The 17,685-nt window shown below is 45.4% G+C and overlaps 1 protein-coding gene across 1 annotated transcript; it reads right to left on the reverse strand.

Moving 5' to 3' along the window:
* Positions 1-9,244: 9,244 nt before the first annotated feature.
* Positions 9,245-10,647, reverse strand: LOC127309075 (expansin-B6). Its single transcript, XM_051340060.2, has 3 exons — positions 10,360-10,647; positions 10,156-10,265; positions 9,245-10,034 (listed from the first exon to the last, which is right to left on the reverse strand). The coding sequence occupies exons 1-3, from the start codon at positions 10,547-10,549 to the stop codon at positions 9,525-9,527; spliced, it is 810 nt and encodes a 269-aa protein (XP_051196020.1). The 5' UTR covers positions 10,550-10,647; the 3' UTR covers positions 9,245-9,524.
* Positions 10,648-17,685: the final 7,038 nt, after the last annotated feature.

A 17,685-nucleotide genomic window follows, 5' to 3' on the forward strand; every position in this document is an offset into this window, starting at 1 on the left:
CTTAGATAGCTCTCCTCCTTGGGGAAGCGGAGCGAGTTCTCTTTCTTGCTGAACCCCATCTTCTTCAGCAGGTTGATGTCTTGGGTAGAGATCTTGGATCTTTCCCACTCGGCGCTTCCCAGATCCACCGTCGCCATCTTTGACTCCGGAGTGCTGTGCCTAGTCAAACGGATGCGAGGCGGCATCAATGAGCTTGGCGGCGAAGGGTGTGAGTGTGGTTGAGCGCTTGGAGCAATGGGAGCAATGGAGGATTTGGCAGAGGAGAAGCAGAGGTGCGGCGCGAGCGAAAGGACTAGAGGAGGAAGACGATACCTTTATATAGAGGTGCGGTGAATCGACGCGCCGTTGGATTGAGAGATTGCGGGACAGATGGTGTACACGTGGACAAGGGGTAAAAAGTAATTTCATACAGACGAGAAAGCACAGGAGCTGCAGTACGTGTGCCAGAAAAAGCGGAGAACGTGTGTCCCCCACTTGCACGACGTGTCAATACGGTGCGTAATTTGGGCCCGCAGGGCAGCGGGAGAGAACTTCTCACGTTTTCCAGGAACAGCGGTCGTGGCTATCGTCAGCAGTGATGTCACCTTAGCAAGAGAAAATTTCGACTCAACAGCTTCATAAAAAAGGCGACAGCAGAAGATTATGGATTATTTTGAGAGCCTTTGATCAAATACAAGTTTTTGACCAAATGCTCGGGGGCTACTTTGGAAAAATGAAAAATTCGAGAAAGACAAAATAGAAATGGCGAGAATCTATGATCAAATACAAGTATTTGTTCATAGCCTCGGGGGTTACTCCCATCGGGAGCGCTGTTCGCGCACCCGAGAGATTTGAAAAACTATGCGACAGGTGAAAAATATAACGACATAAGGCATGGAGCCTACACCCAAGCACAAGTCCTTGGCTGTAGCCTCGGGGGCTACTCCCATCGGGAACGCTGTTCGCGTGCCCGATGAAATTATAAAAAAAAGAGAGAAAAATAAGAAGAAAAGTGAGCATATTTCGAGTTATATAAATAACTCTACATATACTCCCATCGGGAGAGCAATATAAGTCATCCATTGACTCAATAAAATGTGCTATTCCAACAGCCGAAAAAGCACTCGACAATATATTCTCAGAACGCCAAAGTTGCGAACAATTTCTGAATGCCGCAAAACTTTGCGAAGGTAAGACCCCGGATCCGTTCTGTGTGACGTGGTGCCGTCTCTGACGTCGGTTTGCTACTTTTTTCCGTATCAACAGATACGAAGAAAAATCCTAACGGACGCGTTAGGTACCCGATAAATATGACTGGGACTCGACAGAATGGTAAGACCTTAAGCGGCACCTGTCGAAGTTTACACCAGTATCCCGAGATCATGTCCAGGGACGTGATCTTGAAGTAGGTTTTTGCGGATTGCCACTAGAGCAGTTAACTAGTACCTTATCCGTCAGATGAACTAGCCCCAACTACCATTATCCCTGTACAATATAGAAATTTGCATGCAAAGATATGTGGTAAAGTTCAGAGTTATCGAATAAATATAAAGGTGGAGATTTTCCCTGACTCTACGATTCAAGCAAAATCTCGGGGGCTACTGACATAGGCATCCCCAATAGGCCTGCCGAAGATGGTACCCGGGGTTTACTGAAGGCCCACGACCCGAAGGATAAGGAGAATTCGGAAGCCCAATTTGCTAGTTAAGGAAAGCTAGAGTTGTATTAGGAGAGAACACTTGTAATATTACGAGAGGAGTTGGAAACCTTCCCGGACTCTGTAACTTTTTGTACATCACGAATCCCTCGGCCCCACCTCTTATATAAGGGGGAGTCGAGGGACAAAGAAAGCATCGATTCATTGTCTCACAAACCCTAGTTTTCATATCGTCGAGTACTTTTCGGCTGAAACCTTCGAGATCTACTTGCCCTCTACTTCTAACTAAAACCCTAGTCTACAATCCGTAGGCATTGACAAGTTTGTCACTCGGGATCATCAGCCCCGTCCTTGATGAATCCCCATATGTGGATGGTATAGAGGTGATGGACGAACAAATGACATACCAACTCTAGGGTCTCCTTGCAATAGGGGCATACACTTTTTTCAAACGGTCCATCATTTAAATCTTATTTTTATTTTGGTTGACGCGTCGTTTACTTTGCATTTGACACCGACCATGGTGTCCTTGGCGGACCAGAGAAACACTCGCTTGATCTTGTTGATAAAATTTAACGTGTCCGTCGGAACAACAAGGGGTGTCAAGTAAGAGATGGCTTGATAATCAATGGCTGATTTAACCAATTCTATGCGCCCGACCATACTGATAAATTTGCCATTCTAAGTGAAGACCTTTCGCATTAACTGACTATTTTTTACTCCCTCCATTGCAATGAATAAGATATATCATTTTTTTTAAATTAAGCTAAGTAAGGCTTGACCAAAGGTAAATCTATCAAAAATATATTATTCTACAGATACCATATGGAAATATGTTTCATGATGTGTCTAATAGTATTAATTATGTATTTTGCGTGTTAACATTTTCTTGTAAAAACTTGGTCAAACTTTGTATGGTTTGACTCTTAAAAATAGTTAAGTATGCCTGGCACCCAAGAAATTGCCCGTGATGTGCAAATAACCACACAAACTTGAACTAAAGGGTGTAGGCCCGAGCCCGGCCCGGCCCGACCTTCGGGCTCATAAATCAGGCCTGAACCCAGCCCGAACAGAGAAAATCCCGGTCCGGACCAACAAGCCCGGCCCGAACTGGGCTTAAATCACGTTTTCTGTAAGCCCGAGCCCAACCCGGCCCGACGTTCGTGCTCCAAAATCAGGCCCGAACCTGGCCCGACATGCAAGCCCGACCCAGCCCCGCCCGGGATTTTCGGGCCGGGTCGGGCCGGGCTGCCCATGTCCAGATGTGCCCCAACCCCCCCCCCCCCCCCCCCCCCACACACACACACCAACACACACACATAGGGTGTAGTGCCTAACGTATATTTCAGATTCCTTTTGTAGCAGGAATCACTAATGGTTAACCACCTAGCACATCACACTATCAAGTGACACAAGAAGCATGTATGGCTATTTTGTATAAACACTTCCATAGAATTCGCCCGACGGTCATTGATTTGGTTAAAACAAAGATGTCAAAATCCAAAATCAAATCCCCATTGCCCTGTAGCAATTCTCCTTTGGCTCACTCATTTAGTTCCGACATGACCAGACAGCCATGCCATCGGGCTAGTAAGACGAGCTCAAGTTGTTCACCGTCATATGCGGCAAATCTCGGCAAATATCATAGTCTACATATACGTGGGCGTTCCAGGCTTATCCTGGCCGCACCACGTGCTTTGAGATTCGCACACATTTTACACATAACAACCTGGCATTACATTTATGTATCATTTGCAGGCCCCTCCCTATTTCCAAAGGAACCCTTCTTTATGTTAAGCTTATTCAAGGAAGTTGGCCATGGCAGTTTCCAAGATCGACATATCCCATCAAGGAAAGCGAGCGCAAACATTAAAAATCCGGAGCAAATCTTACCAAAAATATTGTGTTCGTGATTCATTTTCACAATTCGTACATGATTCAAGTAAGATTTCTGAAGGTATGTAAGCAAATCTGAAAGATTCACAGAAGCAAATCTGGAATCAAATCACACAGGAAGATTCGTGGATTCATACAATTTTGGAAAACTAGAGAAAAAAATCAATTTATGTATCCAAGCAAATCTGGAAGTTTCACAGGAGCCAATCTGGAATCCAAGCAAATCCCACAATTTTGGAAATCTAAATAAGAAACCAAATCACACAGAAAAATCTGGAACGTGAACAGAACTAGAGGACCAGGCAAAGCTCTCTGCAAGCCCTCGCGCTCGCAGACATGGCGACGACGGCGCCGTTGCGCAGGTCGTCGGTGTCAGGCGGCGGTAGGTCGTCGCCCTGGTTGAGGCGGGCGGCTGCTCCACCCGAGGCTTCCGCGAAGGGGCTGGAGCTCGAGCTGCAGGGAGCACCTGCCGAGACTCCACAGATTCGTCGGGGACTGAGACCCCTGATCTGGCCATGCTCAAAGTGTACATGTACATGTTAGTTGCTATAGGAGTGGGAAGATGGACTGTGTACAGGACGTGGATGTAAAACAACCATACACGAATCTTAAAGCTCGTTCAACCTTTGGATAAGCCAGTGACACCCACATATATGGAGAAAAACTGCGTTGCCAATCTCGGGGACTTGCTTACTCCGAAGCGGGTAGAGAGAGCGGTGGAGGAGACTCATCCTCCTAGAAGGACCTACAAGCAATTCTTGATCGGCCGTGGCAGACACCTTCCTCTTAGTCAAGAACATGATGAAAAAAAGATTCATTTGTGCTTGTTAGATATATATTTGGTAGTATATAATTTGTAATCATCTCCTACCTTATCTGTAAAATAGCTTTCTTGGTTTCCAAGACTTATATCCCTATATATACTCGCTCGAGAGGCTCAATACAACATCCAACACATTACGCCAAACCCCTCTCTATCGTTCTACATGGTATCAGAGCGGTGCCGATCCTAACCTAGTCGCCGCCCAAGCTTCCGCGCCGCGCCGCCCCAGGGAGGTCGATCTTTATGATCTACTCCGGGGGCCGCGCAACCTGTATGAGGGTTCGTCCGCCGATCCGTTGATCCGCTGCCCTCGAGTACTTTTTTAGATCTTTAGATCGGTTTTCTTTTTGTCCGTTGGTCGCTCGACCGGCGTTTTCTTTTTTGGTTTTACCGATCATAGATCGGATTGAGTCGCCCACCGCCGCCGTTATCACGCGCCTCTACTCCAACCTCGGCATCGACCGCATCGACCATCTTCATCAACCGCGCGGCGCGGCCGCACGTGTCACACACGGGACTCCTAGGTGTGATGCAGCAGGATGTCTCGCCCGCGTGGTCGTCATCGCTAGTCCGTTATCGCCCGGGACATCACCGACAACATCGCCAACGAGTTCGATCTGCGACACGTCATCCACGCCATGGCGCGTGTAGCGCTGTCGTCGGTCTGATCAACCGACCCCACGCACGTCTTCGCCAAGCACGTCCCCGAGCACGCGCCTACCACTGATTGAGCATCGGGTCGTTGTTGCGTCGCCCCTTCGGGCCGCAGCGCCACCACCTTTAGTCCACGCTGCCAGCCAACGACGTGCCTTCCGAGGCGTGTACGTCGCTGGTGGTGTCCCGCCGCTGCACCGACTCGCGCCCTACAACTATGCCACCCCCTCGAGCCGCAGTGTCGCTGCACGTGGTCACCTTCGTTGTCCCCCGCGCACCGGCGCATGTCGCCTCCATCCACGCATGGTCTTCGTCACGCCGCCGGGTTCTTCCTCACCTACTTCGTGTACCGCCGCCACGCCTCCACCCCAGGTCGCCGCTGGGCTCAGCAACCAGTCCAGGTCGCGCTGGGCTCGCCGACCACCGCAACCTTTACAGTCTAGGCATCCAGCATGGCCACTCCTGGTCGTGCTGGTTTTGCCGCCTTCTACGTCTCCGTCCACCACGACCTTTTCGCCAACATCATCGTCTCGTCCCCTACTACTTCGTCTACTCCGACAACCGCGGACTGCATCGGCACCTCTGCCTCTTCGCCGCTCTGCATCTCGCCACCGCTCTAGAGGCCTCCTCTGTTGGTCCCCCTGACAATGGCGCATGGTCTTTGATGGACCCTGCCCTCGCACGCCTGGTACTGACAACACCGGCCCGTGCCTTCGTCCCCGACGCGTTCCCGGGCCTGGCAAGCTCGGATCGGCGCCTCGTCTTCGTCGGCTTCGACGACGTCTTCATCGGCATTGCCTCTACGACTGCCTCGACCGCGTCACTGACGAGTTCTTCTATGCGTACTCGTTTTTGGAAAAACTATGGTTCCACTTCGTCCTCGACGGCTCAGACTGCATCGACTTCGGCATCGACCATCTCCACGACTGCCTCGGCGTGTCTCCGTCACTCTCCTCGCACACCACCTCGCATGCGGCTATATCGACACCGGCACCCGACCACGACATCGACCATGACATCCCCTCGCGCGGCTACCCCAACCAAGGTTGCAACACGCACAGTCTCGGCTACCTCGACATCGGCACAAAGGACTACCACCTCGCACGAGCACCTCGTGTTCCTCTACAGTCCAAGCATCCGCGACGCGACACCGTCCACGACGCTCCCGCTACGACTGCAGGGGAGTGTCATCCCGTTGGTTCATACCTTCGGTTTCTCTTCTGTCTGACCGTCCGCGACGCTTCCATTGTTCACATCACTACCGCTACGACTGCGGTGGAGTGTTAGAGATATATTTGGTATATGTGTATTTGGTAGTATATGATTTGTAATTATCTCCTACCTTATCTCTAGGATAGCCTTCTTGGCTCCAAAGACTTGTACCCCTATGTATACTCGCCCGAGAGGCTCAATACAACATCCAACACATTACGCCAAACCCCTCTCTATCGTTCTACAGTGTTGATCGATGTATGTCATGTTTCTAGGAGACTAGAAGGTGAAAAAAACCATTATGACTATGTCTACTGACTAAATAAACAGAGGGCCAAAAGATTTGCTTTCATCAAGCCTTTTTTTTTCCGAAATTTCCGGTCTGGCCGTCCAACGTGGCAGCAAATTATCTAATTGAGACTACTTAATGTTTTTAGCAAGTTTAAGTGCGTCTGCATCCTATTTTATATCAAGGACAAGTTTTTAGGTTACTAAACCCGATTTTACAAGTTTATGGGGTATTTGCACGTCCATGACAAGTTTTTAGATGTCTCATAAAACAATATGAGCGTTATTGATTGAAAGAGGGTAGTATTTGACTTGTGCGACTAACTGACTAGTTAAGTGTGCTGTGTGCATGGAGTCTATGACCATGTGAACATGCGAGAATCACGGTCCATGGAATTGCGGAGCGAACGGCAACTTCTCCATTTTTCAGCGCAGAACCAAAGATCCATTCTCGATCGTCGTAGCTAAGAGCATCTCCACTTGTCTCTCCCCGAGAAGCCCCCACGAGCTGTTTTTTACATCTGGACGGCGAAAAACGGTCTAGTCGCGCCCTCGGGACGAAAACGGCCTAATTTTGTCCGGACTCCCCGGGCCATCCTCGGTTTCCCGGGGATCTCTAGGGGATTCCGGATGGAGCAAAACCAACCGCCCACGCCCACGTGTCTCCTCTTTCGTCCGGACTTTCCGGGCCATCCTCTTTTTTCCCCGAGAAACACCGCTTGGGGAGCACACGACTGGAAATATACTGCCCCCATACCAAAAATCGATCCAATCCGGAGCTATTTTCATCCGAAATTCGCCCCGAGGGCCTCCAACGGCTGGGATGCTCTAAAGAAGACAAGTTTGGATCGTCGTAGCTAAAGAAGACAAGTTCTTCACCATAGATCACGGCAAGCATTCATTAACACTCACTGCAGTCGTCTCTTGACTCTTTTCGAGCCAGAAATTGTACGTAACCTTAACTGCAGTCTGCAGCCCTGCTCAGTGAGGGTTTAATTAACGCCGGTAATCACGGCCAGAATCTAGCAGGTCTTTCTTGTCAGAGAAAAATACTGTCGCCGGCACTAGTACGTCTGATTCGTCTGAAGGTAGTGTTCTGTTGGAGTGAATATATTAAGCTTTCGCATACTTTTTTTTTTTATAGATAATGAACACTTTATTACTTAAGGAAGCAATCGCATCCGATCTCTACAAAGGTAAGATGCACATAGCGGTTCCAAAAGTCTCAAAAGTCTGTAGTGATTAAAAAAGATGAATTACCTATCAAACATGAGCAACTCTAAGACGCCTAAGGTGAAGACAGGGGTCCAATCTGTAGATTATGCTGCCACCCATGTGGAGAAAAAGTACCTATCGTAGTGTCCTCCAACCGTGTACAGACCTTCGTAAAGAGGTCGCGATTCTCCATCTTTTGTAGCGTAGATCACGAACGGAGAGTAGTGGTACATCTGTACATAACCTACAAGAGAGAATAATTTTTATCATTAAAAACTTTGTCATTTCTACATAAGCTTTCACATAATTAAAAGGGAGAAATCACACATGAACAGCAGCACAATACTCTACTGAACTCCTTGTCGCAGAAAGAGCTATCCTACACAGCTAAGCCTGACGGTTAAATAAGCTTATAATCAAATAAAGTTAAGTGTGGCCCTGATGATTATGTTGATACCCTTTCTGGATTGGCAAAGCAGAGAAAGCGAAGTACTTGAGCTTTCTGTGCACTCCTTTTCTCCGAATGCTGCCTGGCACTGCTCGGGAAAGCGGTCCCATATCAACGGCCGATACGCTCACACAGTTACACTGCACTAAAATAGTAGCAAGAGCCTTTCCGGCCATACTTCTAATCTAATCTTATCAGTCGCTCGCGCCTGACCTCTAAATGGGTCCTTTGCAGCTGGAAGCCATTGATTTGATGGCAAAGCCTGAATTTGGAGCTGCACGTCCATGTGATATGCTTGTATGTACTATTTGCAGATGTGACAGAACATAGTATAACTCGGATGTTGTCATATTCATTTTTTTTAAATTAAATGGGGGCAAAAGCTTTACTCTATTATATTAATTAAATAGAGCTCTTCAAGAAAGTAAAGGTGCAAATATTACAAGAGAATCCCCGATCTCCCGGAATAACTTCACTCGTACATTTCGAGAACACATAATTTTGCCTCATGCTGATCTTTGCTAGAAAAACCGAAGGTGGGGCATCTCTTGTTGTTGAAGACGATCGTTTCATTCGTTCCAAACTTCCCACAAGGCTAGAAGATTGAGAGATGCCAATCCGATGGACCACCGCGAAGAGATGGATTGCACTGCCTAATTGTTGAGGTCGATGAAGTGAAGCCTGAGACAGTCCTTAGCTAGACCTCAAAGCTGCGAGGTGAATCTAGAATGAACTAGGAGGTGCACGTTCCGGCTCTCTTGCAAAATGGACAAAACCCCACAATTATTGGGGTAACCCCGCTTCTCGAGCCTATCGGTCATCCAAAGCCTATTTTAAACCGAGAGTGAAGCAAAGAACTTAAGGATTTAGTATTGTTCACTTGGGGTTACGCTCCAAACAATTTGATTCCATAAGCATAAGGCCACAATTGACGAAGATACGTTGAAAGGATTGTGTGGGCATATTTATCGTGTCAATCCATGCCTCGTCTTTGAGAGCTCGCTTCACACTCTATTTCTTCCTCTTAGAAATCACAAAAATAAGAGGAGATCGACTCAGAGAAATATATAAGTAGTAGCACAAACTGTACGTATATAATTTATAATAACTTGAATTTGGTTACACACTGTATGGTGTCAGTGGGCGGGAGAGCATGTGCAAACTTTGCCTTCCCGCGCATGCTCAACAAGACGCTAAACGACGGGCACACACGCATATGACACCAGACAGACGGCATCTCAGACTCCTTTTGATCGCTCGGAAATACCAAATAAAAATAAGGCAACGATTTGTTGGATGGATCGATTGAAGGCAGCTAGCACGTGGCTGGCCGATGGATCGGTCGGAATGAATCAACTGAACTGGACGAAGGAGCGGTAGTCGGTGTTGGGCCTCCAGTTGGCCGGGATGATGTTGTTGGCGACGAGCTGCTTGCCGGAGTCGCTGGTGATGCGCATGGAGAATGGCGCCTGGAGCCGGTGGTTGGAGTCCATCCTCCAGATGGATCCCCACGACTCGTGCATCGGCGCCCACGACCGGGAGTTGGCTTCCTTCATGTCCACCTGCGTGAGGTCGCCGTCCATGTCCTCGTACTCGATCAGCACCGCCAGGTACACCGCGTTGGAGCCGTCCACGACGTGGAAGTTGATCTTCAGGCCGGGGAAGTTGCAGGGCACCCGCCGGAACTGGATGTCGATGATGCCCGAGTGGCGGAGCTTCTCGTTGAGGCCGGGCTTGGCCAGGGCGCCGAAGGCCGTGCCGCTGAGGTCGAAGTGGTACTGGGCGACCGGGTAGTAGTTCATGTCGGTGATCATCACCGTCTCGATGTTGCCGGAGCAGGAACGGTCGCCGCTGCATCGTATCTGAAAGACGAAGCAACAAGGGTCAACCAAGTCAGCACTGTCTCAGTGAGTGTGAGTGTGTGTGTGTGTGTCCGATTCCATTTCCTCCAGGCAAACAGCTCCACGAAGAACGCAAACCTACCTGGTAGCATGAGCCGCAGCCCTTGCCGTCCTTGAACAGGGGCTGGTTGCCGCAGGACGTCATGGAGGAGAAGGGGTACTGGTTCACGTGCTTGAACCCGCAAGCGCCGCCTGCAGATACATCAACCAAATCATAAGTAAGCGATGATCGACAAAGGAACACGGAGCAATTGCTGCATCATGCCTCCATGAACACGAAACGTACCATTGTCGTCGGGCCCGGCGCCGGTGGGCGCGCCGTACCAGGTGGCCCTAGCAGGGAGCCAGCTAGAGCTGTAAGACACGGCGGAGGCGTTGTAGTTCTCCACCGGCTTCTTCGCGGCGGCGGAAGCAGCAAGCACGGAGAAGATCAGCCCGGCGAGGGCGGCGACCTTGACGGAGAGTACCCCGGCCATCTTAGCTAGAACCTTGTCGGAGTTGCAGGCTTATTGCCACTACTCTGCTGGTAGTGCTCTGCTTTGGACTCTGGTCTGTGACTTGATGGTCCAAGGGGAGGACCATTGCCGGGCTACTTATAGGCAGGATTCGACCGGCGTCATCGTCAACGGCCGTTGCATTGCACTGCATTGCATTGCGATGCACCGTACCGAACCTGCCGTGTTAGAGCTATGCATGGCTAGGTGTGTGCCTCATTAGTCATGTACGCTCACATGGGGTTGGGAGCAAATCATGGAGGATTGGAGGCTTCGGTTCACGAGCTTCGCCATTATAAAATCACGTCTCGGCCGCTATGCCATGTTACCTTGGTATGGACGGATGCGTACCGGCCAAATGATTTCTCCCAAAATAATCTTCTTGATTTCGATTGAGATGGGCAACTCGATGTGGATTAGTTAGCCAGACACCGGTTGTTGATCCGGGCACATGCGGTGGGAAACCACAGGAGCGCATCATCGCCCGCTTCTTCGATTACGTTACACGGATACTAGTCTCGGAATCAACACGATGCAATCATCATATCCAGCATTTATTATTCCAAAAGTAAAGCGGAAACCTTTCGACCTCTTTTCTTCTTTAGAACAACCAGTATTTCAGTAATAGAATATCAAGCATGAACAAACAAACGTGATAACTGAAAGATAAATCACAAAAAACCCAGCTATCCTAAGAGCACCTCCACCGATGTGCTCCAAATAGACGCCCGCAGTGCGCTATAGGATGTACCGACATGAGCTTCTTAGTTTAGGGATGTTCCACACCAGCGTGCCCTATACTGCCGATCCCCAAATTTTATTTACTATTTTCACCAAATTTTAACATTTTGCAACCACTTAAAACAATAATTTACAATGTTTAAACATACAAATTATTTCACATATATAGTGATGTGGACATTACCCTTCGAGTACCCGACATTAATCTACCTCCTTTGGCCCAACAAGGAGCTCATGAAAATTGCCCTGATCCATGGTGTGGGTCCATACGTCGGTACGTGCATATAATTTAATATAAATTAAATTATTCATACAAGCATCAAATAAATTGCAATCCAACAAGTTCATGAATTATGGAGCATTTCCTCTCCGCACCCACAAATGCTCAACTAGATCATTCTGCAGTTGAGAATAAACATCCGCATCTTAAATTTCTTCATGCATCTAGAGGAAAGTGGCAAGCTGGGCCGGTACGTGCTCAACCCTGAACAAGAGGTCCATAAAAATCAAATGGATGATCATCATTTGCAGGTGCGTCGCGCTCACTCTGAATGATCATATTGTGCATGATCACACAAGCGTTCATCACCTCCCACATCTGAGACTTCGACCAGGTGAGAGCTGGGTACCAAACAATGTCAAAATGCTGCTGGAGCATGCCAAATTCTCTCTCACTAGTGGAAAACAGGGCTTTTGTTCCGGGTTGTAAGAGTCTTTTGTCGCGGGTGGCCATCCGCGACAAAAGGGGCGCGATAAAAGGTCGACCTTTTGTCGCGGGTCGCTTACCACCCGCGACATACAGTCCACCACGTGGCAGGCGCGGGGCGCGCAGGGGACAGGCCCTTTTGTCGCGGGCGGTATTACCACCCGCGACAAAAGGCCCTCTACGTGGCGCGCGCACAACCCTGCTGCTTTAGGGTTTGAGGGGTGCAGCACCCCCCCCCCCCCGCCACCGACCCCCTTTTATTTCATTTTTTCATTCGAAAATAAAAGTTGCATACATTTGTACGCTACTAGAAATTGTACACGTTCATTCATTATATATATATATAGATCGATCAAACAAATATTGGAAGCAAAAGTCGATTCCCCTTACATATATATACATGGAGCTCACGATCGACAGACAAGCGGTACTAACGACCGTCTATTTGGAGGTAGAGCATCTACTTGGACTAAACAAGCCTTTGTTGTTTAATACTTCTCTAACCAAAAGTCCCGCCAGTTCCTCGGCGATTCCTAGTAGGTGTTCCTTTGGTTGGAGTATGTCCCGCATGTAGTCGACCTATATACGAAAATGAGATGAGTATGACTATATCAATCTTGATAACGAAATATTGATGATAATAAATGAAGTTGTGAATGTTATTGCTTACGTCAAATTTATTTTTGTTCTGCTTCTCAGTGGTTAACATGCGAATGGACTCGCAAACGTAGTATCCACATAGATTCATCCCTTGTGGCTGCTGGGGGCATGGTACAGGAGTAAATGTTAGCTTCTCTGCCCAGGTAATCTCCTTATGATGAGTCTTCAAAGCTCTCCAAGCCCTGCCAGGCAAAAGAATGATTGAATGAGTGGATAATTAATTGATATATCACGAAAGATAAAGCGCGGCGATGAAGGAAATTACACTTGGAGCAACTTATGCAAGCCGTGGAACCCGTCCACGCCTCTACTCAGTGGGTCTCTTACTTCAACTATTCCCTTATCAGGTTGAATGTCTAGTAGAATCCAGTGGAAGCTGCACATGTTATGTATATACGTCAGGAATTGCACTTAACATCGAGTAAGAAAAATTGAATGTGCATAAAAGATCATTAAGACTCTCACTCGTAGTGAAGGAGATATGCCCAAGAGGCAATAATAAAAGTGGTTATTATATATCTTTATATTTATGATAAATGTTTATATACCATGCTATAATTGTATTAACCGAAACATTGATACATGTGTGATATGTAAACAACAAAGAGTCCATAGTATGCCTCTTAACTAGCTTGTTGATTAATGGATGATTAGTTTCATAAATCATGAACATTGGATGTTATTAATAACAAGGTTATATCATTGTATGAATGATGTAATGGACACACCCAATTAAGCGTAGCATAAGATCACTGTAATATCCCAGGTAATGGGGTTACAAAAATAGAGGAAACAGATGTGTGCATTGCATTCATGCATAGAAAATCTGGGGAATTTTTGCGCTTTAAAGAAAAACAGTCACAGTAACTGAAGTTTCACTTGACCTTGGTGGAATTGAAGTAGCTCATCAAGTCAAGCGTTACAAACCTCAATGTGACTTTGCTAGAACCTTGTCTTGGGAAGAGATGATTTGATCTAAGGGGTTAGATCAAATGGAACTAATAATCAACACAACAACACTTTAATCAATGATCAACTACTTGATCCTATAATAGATCATAATATGGTAATCATTGCCACAACATAAGAACATCTATTCAATTACAAACCAAGTAACAATAAAATGGAGAAACCATTTCTGACTTATCTTTTCCATGTCTTAAGCTAATCCTTGAACCTACCACGAACCTCATGGTATTCATTATATTTCAATCTTGGAAACAAGACAAGGAGATCAACTCTAGAAATATATATATCCTTTTCTATTCCATATTAGTATACATCAAACCAAGAGAGATGAGAGTTCTACAATAATTATTAGAGAAGCAACAAACCTTGAGCTAAACCTTGGATATGCATCCAAGTATTCACATCATCATCTTAAAGAGAAACCCTAGGATATTATTCAAGTCCTTCCCAAGTAAGAGAGCCCATTCATATCAATTCTAGCTTTACCTATTAATGAATAGAGGACAATCTTTGAACTAAAGTATTGGGTTGTAAACCATTTCATCTTGGAGTGGTGAGATAACCAAATACCAAGTGGAATAAGACTATATCCATGAATTAGTGAAATAAGGGTTGGACTAATCCAACTAAGTCAGACAATTGAATCTTTAGCTCAGCAACCTAAATAAATATTAGGAGTACACCATAAACCCTAGAATAAACCATTCCTATATGAGAGAACTCAAGCAATGGAGTTACACTAAAAATAGATGAGGCAACACCTGGATTTGAGAGAGAGAACTATTCTTATGACCAGATGATCATACCATCATTGTTGAGTAGAACCCCAACATAATATCTCAGGCATTCTCCTGGGATATAAACTTTAGAGGCAACCATAGTAGTCCCATCCAAGAAAGTAAAGTATAAGTACTATACCTTAGCTGATCAAGACAATACTTGATCATGGAAGTGAGAACCCCATTTAATGAGAGATCCTTAGGAAGCCAAACCTTGATCATTATAAATTGAGTGATGATCATAAACCCTAAGAACTTGAGGTAAGGTATTAAGAGCAAGTTGATCATGTCTAATCCATGATCATACACTTGAGGTATGTGAGAATAAGTTGAATCCTAATAGGATAAGTAGATATCCTTCACCACATGAAATCATAGGGAGGTGTAACATCCCAAAAGTTCAAAACAAAACAAATGAATTTCCCTAGTTCCAAATTTTGGAACCAACAAAAACTTTTATTAAATTAAGTATGATACATAGTGATCTTGCTTAATTCTTGTGCTATTGCCATGTTTGCTTGTAATAGTAGTTTTGAAATGATCTTAAACCCTAAACCTTACCCCTCTTTTCACCATCCTAGCTAAAATAAAATAAAAGGAAATTAAATAAGAAAAAGGTAAATGTGCCTATGGCTATTTTTAAAAATCTTTACCCTAGACCTTTCTGCTTTGTTTAGAGGTTTGGAAAACCTTCATACACCCTATCTAGCACTTATCAAACCAAATCCAAAGTGAAACAAAAGAAATTAAAAAGAAACTAAAAATGCCATAGAGGCATATGAGAGTAAAATAGCAAATATGTGAATTTAAGAATCTTGACCCTAATACATATTGTGAATGGTGGGATCACTCCTATATACCATTTCAACACTCAACAACACCAATTGAGTCAAGCCAAGTCAAAGTAAAACACAAATGCAACATATGCATAGAGGCATATGTGACACATAGCCATAAAACCCAATTCTTGCCCTATGACTTTAAACCTTGACCAAATGATGTGAAACCATATCTAAACCTAATATAACACTAAATTGACCCTAACCCATGCCTAAGTAAAGCAAGGAGAACAATTTACAAGTTTAATGAAATTTGACATATCACCTCTCATGGGTTATGGCCATTTTTGCAAATCTTTGAACAAGACCATTTGAATTGGTTTCAATGGTTGGGAAATGTTTATAAACTAATAAGAATCACATTAGAGTCAAGAAATATCAAATAAATTGGAGAGAAATCAAATGGTGAGGAATTCCCAATTTCACTCACATACACATAAGGCCATTTTTGCAAATCTTCACCAAAGGCCACCATTGCTTGATCTATTGTTTGTAAAACTCTTATATATGATAAACAAACACAATTGCATCAAAGAAACCCAAATCAAAGCAAAGAAGAATTCAAATGCAACTTATATATGATAATGGTCATGTGACCATTTTATATTATCTTACCCACTTTGAGCTCTTCTATTAAGAAATTTTCAAACCAAACCCTAACAACTCTTTGCACCTCATCCAAGACCTCATCAAGATGAACATTTTTTGTGTTGACCACTTTGACCAAAGCTTTGACCATTGCTCTAATTATTCAAGCCAAGATGCCACCTTGAAACAAATTCTAGATTCCCTCCACTATTTGAATTTTCACAAAACCTCTCCAAATTTCAAACCAATGCCACACATTGTTGCCCAACCTCATTTAGAACACAACCATGCAGCCATTTGTCCAAAATTACACACAAGGGAGGTCATTGCTTTGGAGATGAGAAGTACACATAAAGTGAAAAAGGGGTACAATTCACTTTAATCATCACTTTCTCACTTTTTCTCTCTCTCTCCCTTGTCCTCCTTGTTAGTACACCATGGTACTCTGAAAATCACATCATGAAGTGACACCACCTTGGCCATGATTCACCATGCTCAAGCATGCCACTCATTTGCATGTACCACATATGCTTTTCACTTTAATCAATGGTGCACACCTCTAGCCCTCTCACACCTTGCACCCTATGTCAAATACCATCATCACACCTCAACCAAGCATGCAGCACTCATAGACCAAGAAAATGATGCAAAGAGGACCATGCCAAGCCCATGCCATTGATGTAGACCTCACCATGCCACCACTTGTCCTCCTCCTTCTCTCAAGCCTATATAAACCCCCCTCCTCACTTGGGACAGCACCACACCACCTCACAGCCTCCCTCTCTCCCTCCTAGAGCCTCCCTCTCTCCCTCCTTGCCTCACACCGGAGCCAAGAGCTCGCCACGGCCACCGGCGGCATCCCACAAAAACCGCCCAGATTTTCATCACCATAGCCATCGAGCCCTACACCAAAGTTGTAGCCCTTGAAAATACCTTTCCAACGCACCTAACCACGCCTCAATCCGAGCTCCGAGGTGAGAGATATGGCCCCCGCATGCTTGCAGCATCGGGAGGAAGACGACGGCCCAGCGCCGTCGGATCGTCATCCGACGATCTGTGCGTCCCGCGCGTGCCCGACGTGCATGCGGCATGCACGCTAGGCCCGGGCAGCAGCTGGGCCGGCCCAACTCCGTTCCCGCCCACCGTTTGAATTCAAATTTCGTTTTATTTATTTTTTGTGAATTGCTCTCTTATGCTTTGCTAAATCTTTAATAACTACAAATCTACTTGGCCAAATTTGATAAAATTTATATATTTGGAAAGCTTATGAAAATCTCTATCCAACCACACTGATTTCAACCCTAGATCTTGTGTAGAATTAAAGTAGCAAAAATAACAAGGCAGGGACTTTTCAGATTTCAAACATTTGTTAAAAATCAACCATAAAAGATTTTGAGGTGATTCCACCTCCCATAATTCACATTTCACAAACTATAATTGTTTATGTAAAAATATGATATGGGTTCTGTACATGATCATGGGCTAGAAGCAAAATATTGGCTATGTAGTCAATACTAGTCCATTTAAACTATATCCAAATTTTAGAATTTAAATCTATGAGGTGTAGCACCTCATTTAAATCCTTTCTCAAGTGATATGAAGTAATGTGTTGACCTTTATTTACTTAGGCTCATACTTGCTCACTTGTAGAAATTAAATCATAATAGTATTTCATTTGCAATAGTTATTTAAATCACATGAGATGATGAATCTCATTTAAATCATTTTTCTCAAATGATAAGTGTGAAGTGTTGACCTTGGTCAACATGTGATCACCCCTGGTTATTTGAAAAGATTAAATCTTAAGAAGAATTCAATGAGAGGAAATTATTCCTC

This window comes from Lolium perenne, chromosome 1 (genome assembly GCF_019359855.2).
Source record: "Lolium perenne isolate Kyuss_39 chromosome 1, Kyuss_2.0, whole genome shotgun sequence".
Lineage (NCBI taxonomy): Eukaryota > Viridiplantae > Streptophyta > Magnoliopsida > Poales > Poaceae > Lolium > Lolium perenne.

Excerpts from the sequence above, each read along its gene's own strand:
- LOC127309075 (XM_051340060.2), bottom strand. The coding sequence starts at position 10,549 with ATGGCCGGGGTACTCTCCGTCAAGGTCGCCGCCCTCGCCGGGCTGATC. Across the intron at positions 10,266-10,359 it reads CGCCGGGCCCGACGACAATG|GCGGCGCTTGCGGGTTCAAG; the intron begins GTACGTTTCGTG and ends ATGTATCTGCAG. Across the intron at positions 10,035-10,155 it reads GCTGCGGCTCATGCTACCAG|ATACGATGCAGCGGCGACCG; the intron begins GTAGGTTTGCGT and ends TTCGTCTTTCAG.